The 8038-nt window shown below is 32.6% G+C and overlaps 1 protein-coding gene across 1 annotated transcript in view; it reads right to left on the reverse strand.

Moving 5' to 3' along the window:
• Positions 1-7902: 7902 nt before the first annotated feature.
• Positions 7903-8038, reverse strand: part of LOC145040121 (uncharacterized) — a 651-nt gene continuing 515 nt past the window's right edge. Inside the window, exon 1 of the mRNA XM_078988099.1 lies at positions 7903-8038. This exon is cut by the window's right edge and continues 515 nt beyond it. Within this exon, the coding sequence (XP_078844225.1) occupies positions 7903-8038 (136 nt within the window).

Here is an 8038-nt window from a genome sequence, read left to right on the forward strand (position 1 = left end):
TTATAAAATATTTTTCTTTTTGACATATGTGGATTGATATAAAACTTATGGTTATGTGTCATTTTAATGTATTTAAATTGATCAACAACTCGTTTTTTGTATATTTTTAATGTTTGAACTTTTGTACATCAAATTCTTGATTTATGTGTATATATATGTGTAGGAAAATATGACAAAAGATGAAAATTATTGAAATTGGTTGACTCGGCAGTCTACCCGGTTGAATCGGGAATCAGTTATCAGACATGTTCAACTAAGAAACGGTTTTTAAAACATTGAAATCAACTATCATTTTGAACTAGGCTATTTCCATGTTTAATGTCTTTAGCCCTAGTGTGAGAGTTATGTTTTCCGATAGGCAACGACTTCATGAATAGATCAGCCAAGTTCTCATCTTCTCATCTAAAGATACTCTATTGATTACAATATCTCCCTCAGCAACATTCCAAATATATAGTGTTTATTTATATATACACAAAGAGCCACTTTGGGCCTTACAAGATGGAAGTACTCATCCCGACCCCCAACCGAGAAATAAGACGGGATTAACCCCATCCACTCCTGCAAATATATATATATATATATATATATATATATATATATATATATATATATATATATATATATATATATATATATATATATATATATATATATATATATATATATATGGGAGCATTTAGTTTAGAAAAAAAAGATTGAGAATAGGGGAATCATTCTCAGCTAATCATTTATTTTTAGCGCAAAAGCCTCCAACGTACCGGCGGAAATGGGAAAGGAATGCACATGTGTTTTCCAACAAAAACATGTTTCCTTAAACTATGTTAATCATTACCTTAATATATACAAAAACATAGTTTTTTATTATTTAGAAGTTATTTTTATCAAAAAAAAAATGATTTTAAATATACCGAAATTCATGATTTTTTATTCTCTACGAATAGACATCCATATTGATATAGTTTTAAGATAAAATAAAAATTTTATTTTTTTTAAATTTTCAGCTATCGTTATTCATAAGTGAATAAAAATGAATCAGGTTTTATTACAGTAAATTCGTTATTCAGTTATGAATACAAAAGTATGATTTTTTTTTACAATTTAAGTATCATTCATAGATGAATATAGCATATAATAAACATAGTATATTCATATTTTAATATTTGACGATGAATTCACTTTTGAATATTAACATAGTATATTCACTTGTGAATATTAGATGGTATATTCACTTATGAGTATTAAATGATATTTCATATGTGAATATTACGTAGTATTACATGGTATATCAATGTGAATATTACATAGTATATTCACTTGTGAATATTAGATGACATATTCACTTATGAATATTACACATTATATTTACATATGAATATTACAAGGTATATTCACTTGTGAATATATTCACTTAGTAATATTTGAAGATATTTTGACAAATATATATAATTTTTATATGTTATTCACATATGAATAACATACAGACTTGCATATTTGTTTTGTGTTTTTAATAATCATATATTGATTCAGGTGAGAAAACATATTCATATGTGAATATAACGTGGTAATTGAGTTTATGCATTTCATCAAACAGTTGTAATGCATACAAGTTAACTATTTTTAAAATGTTAAAAACATCAATTTATCAATTCGAAATCATCATATACTTCCGATTTCGACTTCAGATGCAACATCCTATGTCTGATCGATTTCTCATTTTGATTTTGATTTCCAAAAATCCGATTGGGAACCTGTGAGTACCGATTCCGAGTCCTTCAATGTCGACTGTGACTGCGAGTCGAGAACTGCGATTCCAATTTCATGAATAACAAATAAATTCCGAGTTAGTTGAAGAAATCTGGATAATTATTGAAGGTTGTAGGAAATTTTTTGATGATGAATGAACTGTTATCGAATTCTCTATAGTTACGTATTTGAGATTGAAGGTTATTAACATATTTACAATTAGGTATGTTATTCGGGTCGGAACCGAACCGAACCGACCCGAACCCGAATAAACCGAAAACCGAATAAGGATAATTGTATGAACCGAAAACCGAACCAAATAAGCAATATGGGTTCGGTTTGGTTCGGGTATTATTCGGTTCGGTTCGATTCCGACCCAAATAACCCAAATAACATGTATAAGATGATTAAGGAGCCAAATAACCCGAATAAACCGAATAACATTTACAAATAACATTTACAATGTGATTATAAATATTGTATTTTGTATGACTTGAATGCAGTTTTATCATAGTAGAAACTAGAAAATAACGATGATGAGACGATTATTTTTTCCAGACGTAAGGGCCGACTTTTTTTCTTATCGTGAATGGACTTTGAAGTTTGAACTTTGAACCGGTGATGATCGATCAATTAGTCCAGGTTATCGTAAGTCACAAGGGCAGTAGCTGCAACTGTCGATCAAAGAGTAATGTCGCAAGGATGAGAAAAACCTCAATCGATCAAAGAGTAATGTTGTCGACTCGTCGATTTGGTGTAATACGGATGATCGAATTCGATTGCGTTGATTTTTTGGTGTATTACGTGGTTTTTGTTGGGTAATGATCGATAGAAAAGAAGATCGAATAAGCAATCATGTTAGGAAAAAAATGTGACTTTTCATATTCGGTTCGGTCCAAAAGGACCGAATAAGCCCTTATTCGAGTAACCCGAACCGAATAACCCGAAAACTAAATAAGCTTTATATAGATACCCGAAAACCGAATCAAATTGCTTATTCGGGTGTAATTCGGTTCGGTCCGCTTTGGTTTTCGGTTCGATTCGGGTTTTCGGGCCAAATTCTCATCCCTATTGACAAGTTTGACACCGTGTCTTTTCATGCTTAGATTAAATGAGTGGCTGAGAATGATTCCCCGACTCTCAATTTTTTTTTTATTTTTTCAATTGAACTCAACTCTCTCTCTCTCTCTCTCTCTCTCTCTCTTTATATATATATATATATATATATATATATATATATATATATATATATATATATATATATATATATATATATATATATATATATATATATAGGGATAGGGAATACATTACAGCCCTACCTAAGCTTAGGTACTAAACCTATAAAAAAATGTTGTTTTAACTTAGTAAATATACTCAATTTGGTTTTCACTTGGTAAATATATCAACATCGATAACATTTCTTTCCTCCATCATTGTTTTACCATCCATATTTTCTTTCCTTCATTATCGTTTATTACTTCACCCCAGTGAACATAAGTTTTTCCACTGTTAGGAAGATCTAAGATAATTAATATACTTGTTTCCTTATCATAACTATTGCATCGATCTTGAATCTACATCTTCAATTGTTAATCGTGAATTCCCTAACCTCAATCTTTATATAGTAAAACAACATATTTTCATGAGGTTTAGTACCTAAGCTTAGGTATGGCTGTAATATATATTCACTTTTCCTATATATATATATATATATATATATATATATATATATATACACACACACACACACGGAATCTGGGTTCCACACCTTTTTTGACAACCCTAATCACTTCCACTTCATTTTTTCTACTAGGATAATTCCTGAAGAAACGATTCTGATTTCAGGCACAAAAACAGAATCAATTTTGAGAGAGAATGAAGAAGAAAGCGTCCTATTTGTTTTCTGTGTTTCAACGAAGTTCTAAGTTTCTCGGACTTATCCACACAACGGATAAAACGAGAACAGTTTTCAACTTTGAAAAAATACGAATTAATCCTTGAATTTGCATCTTTAAAGAATGACAAATTAGTCCTCGTACTGTTCTAAATTTTTTTTTTCCAGGCGCTGCCCCGAACCCCGACTTGACACAGTAGATCAGGGTTCGGTACTAACAATGTTCAGTAAATACAAGTGTGCACTCCCACACCTCCTAACTTGTATTATAACTAAAACACTATTCTTGAAAACACTTGTTAAATCCATTACACTAAAATATATTTGGTGATTAAATCACCAACAATCCTCCCCTATTTTAGTGTAACCTTGAATTAACAACCTTAAAACAAAAAGAAAACAAAAGTAGTGCATAAATGAAAATATCGATACTATTGAATTTTCATGTTAGTATATTACACATTTCAAACATTCGAGAAATCAAGGTATCTTAAAGATTGAACCCATCAACTCTTTTGAATATCTGAAGATAATATACACATTAGTTTTACAATCATCTCAACAAAATAACTTGACACTAATTATAAAGCCGTGTGTCCCAATCCATTCTTGATCATATAAAAGCCAAGCCCCAAGCTCTTTGAAGTGCGGCTACACTTCACGATCATATAGGTGATTCTTTTATTCATGTACTTGTATACATTTTATCAAAAGAATCATTAAGAAATCAAATTCATCCTGGTCTCTACATGTTCAAACACACGTACCTTGGGATAGTTATAATGTGTGTTCCAATTCATATAAATAAGCTTTCCTCATTGAATTCAACCTCTAACATTGTATTAAAGGGGAATTGGGTGTCTCATTCATAAGAATTTATAAGGACTTTAAGCCCATCCCTATAACAGACTTGTGCACTAAGTCTCGCGCCAAACTCTTAGTGAGATGGTCCGCCAAATTTTGTTGTGATTTTACAAACTCAATCGAAATCACACCATCCATGATTAGATTTCTAATCATCCCATGTCTAACATCAATATGCCTCGATTTACCATTATAAACTTGACTATAAGCTTTACTCATAGTAGAAACACTATCACATTGAATAGATAATGGTGAAATCGGTTTCCTCCACAATGGAATCTCATAAATCAAATTCTTTAACCATTCTGATTCCCTACTTGCAGCAGCCAAAGCAATAAACTCAGATTCCATTGTTGAACTAGTTATGCAAGATTGCTTCTTAGATGCCCATGAGATAGCACCTCCACCAAGCAAAAATACCCAACCAGTTGTAGAAGAATGATCTTCTCTATTGGATATCCAACTCGCATCAGAATATCCTTCTAATACCGAAGGAAATCCTGAATAACACAAACAATAATCCTTAGTTCCTTTCAAATATTTAAAAACACGATGAACCGCTTGCCAATGTTGAGTACTAGGATTATGAGTAAATCTACTCAATCTTCCCACTGCGAAAGCTATATCAGGATGAGTGCTAGTCATAGCATACATCAAAGAACCAATAGCTTGCGAGTACTCCAGTTGAGAAACTGATCTACCTCTATTATGCATCAACTTCATGCTTGAATCCATAGGGGTGCTAACAGGTGTACAATCACTGTAATTGAATCGTTTGAGAATTTTCTCAATGTAATGTGATTGTGTAATAGCAAGTCCCTTGTTCATCCGTTTAATCCTTATTCCAAGGATTACATCCACCTCCCCCATATCCTTCATAGAAAATTTTGAAGACAATAAATTCTTTGTTGCATTAACTTGATTCTGATCAGTGCCAAAAATCAACATATCATCTACATACAAGCAAATGATTACACCAGATCCAGATGAATCAAAACGGTTGTAAACACATTTGTCAGATTGGTTTAAAGAAAAACCATTAGACAAAATAATTTCATCAAACTTCAAATGCCATTGTTTTGGAGCTTGTTTAAGTCCATACAATGATTTTACAAGTCTACACACTTTTTGCTCATTTCCAGGCAGAACAAAACCTTCTGGTTGTTTCATATAAACTTCCTCATCAAGATCACCATTTAAAAAGGCTATTTTAACATCCATTTGATGTATTACTAGATTGTGAATAGCTGCCAAAGCAAGCAATAATCTAATAGTAGAAATCCGTGCTACCGGTGCATACGTATCAAAATAATCGATACCGGCTTTTTGTCTAAAACCTTGTATGACCAGATGAGCCTTGAATTTATCAATGGTTCCATCTACCTTAATTTTCTTCTTGAAAATCCATTTACATCCTATAGGTTTAGAACCAGGAGGTAAATCAGATAACACCCAAACATTATTCTCCATAATGGATGACATCTCTTCATCAACCGCTTCTTTCCAAAAAGCAACATCTCGAGACTCCATAGCTTCCTTAAAAGTCTTTGGATCAGTCTCAAGATGAGAGGAATATGAATATTGTTTCTTTACTTTATCCCTCGAACCTTCAACTAAAAGTAGTTGAAATTCATTGCCAAAAATTTTCGCGACTCGACCTCGTTTACTTTTACGAAGTTGTTGTGTTTCTGGAATTGAAACAACTTCCTTGGCATCTGATTTAGGCACCTCACTTGAGCTTGAAATCAGATCTTTCGGTCTTTGAATTGAAGAATACCGCAGCTCATCAAAGATCGCATCCCGCGACTCTATAATGGTATGAATGGAATATGCCTCATTAGATTCTATAACATAAAACCTATAAGCTTTGGAATGTTCTGCATATCCAATAAATATGCAGTCAATTCCTCTTTCACCTCAATTTTTCTTTTTAGGTTCGGGTAATTTCACAACTGCTCGACATCCCCAAATCCGAAAATAATTCAAATTTGGTGTTTTCTTGTGCCAAAGTTCATAAGGAGTAACTTTGTTCCGTTTATTAGGAACCCGGTTTAGCACATAATTGGCTGTGAGCATAGCTTCACCCCAAAAGCCTTCACTTAAACCCGAAAAAGAAAGCATCGAATTTACCATTTCTTTTAAAACTCGATTTTTCCGTTCAGCAACACCATTTTGTTGTGGATTGTAAGGAGCTGTGGTTTCATGAATAAATCCAACCGATTGAAAGTATTCAGAATCCATGTACTCTCCTCCCCTATCTGTCCGAAGACATTTTATAGAAATACCCAACTGTAATTCGACTTCGGTTTTATATACTTTAAACTTTTCCAAAGCTTCATTTTTGGAATGTAACAAGTATACATAACAAAACCGACTTGAATCATCAATAAAGGTAACAATGTACTCTTTATTTCCCAAGGAAGGTGTAGCATGGAAATCACATAGATCACTATGAATCAATTCCAACAATTTGGATTTTCTATTAACATTTGGAAACGGTTGTTTCGTGATTTTAGTTAACATACAAGTTTTGCATTTTTCAGAATTAATGTCAAAAGCTGGAATCAATCCGGATTTTGACATTTCAATCATTCTTTTAATATGAACATGTCCTAATCTATTATGCCATAACATAGAGTTATCAAGATTAGATGCAGAAGTCATACAAGTAGATTTGACATGTGATGCAAAACAACTTATAACATTTAACTTAAAAACACGATCACAATAATAACCAAATCCCACAAATATTCCACATTTAGACAACACATACTTGTTCGACTCGATCACTTGTTTATAACCCATACAATTCAACAAACCACTAGACACAAGGTTCTTTCGAACCTTTGGAACATACAATACATCAAACAAATTAATTGTTTTTCCAGAAGTAAACGCAATACTAACAACACCAGATCCTAAAATTGGCTTTGATCCTTCATCCGCCATATGTAAGACAAAACCTTTATTTACTATGTTCAACTTCGTGAACCACCGTTAATCATTACACACGTGATGTGTAGAACAGGTATCAAGCCACCATGAATCTGTATCAACCCCTGTACAAAAGAAAATTCTGGAATTAGTAGCATAACATTGAATACTGAACTTACAAGATCAATAGAAATTTGACCTTTGGTTGCAGATTGATCATGAGATCCACTGCCACCACCAGCACCATCTTTTCCACTACCACTTGCACCTTTATTTCCAAGTTTCACCCGACAGTCACGTTTCATATGCCCTTTCAGATGGCATCGCCAACACACAAGTTCCTTGGAATCCTTGTACTTTTTGTTGGACTTCTTGTTGTGATCCTCATATTTACGTTTTTTAATCTTGCCCTTGTGATTAGAATTGTCTTCTTTATCACATTCAGCCATATGAACTTGGGGCTATTCAAAATCAGATTTGCCCTTTCCAGTTCCTTTTTCATTCTCTTGATCACGAAGTCCTTCTTCGATTTTCAAATGACTCCCAAGTTGAATCAAACTTATTTCTTCCCTTCTATGTTTTAGATGGTGTTTGAAA

Source organism: Lactuca saligna, chromosome 4 (genome assembly GCF_052625555.1).
Source record: "Lactuca saligna cultivar CGN05327 chromosome 4, ASM5262555v1, whole genome shotgun sequence".
In the NCBI taxonomy this organism is placed as follows: Eukaryota; Viridiplantae; Streptophyta; class Magnoliopsida; order Asterales; family Asteraceae; genus Lactuca; species Lactuca saligna.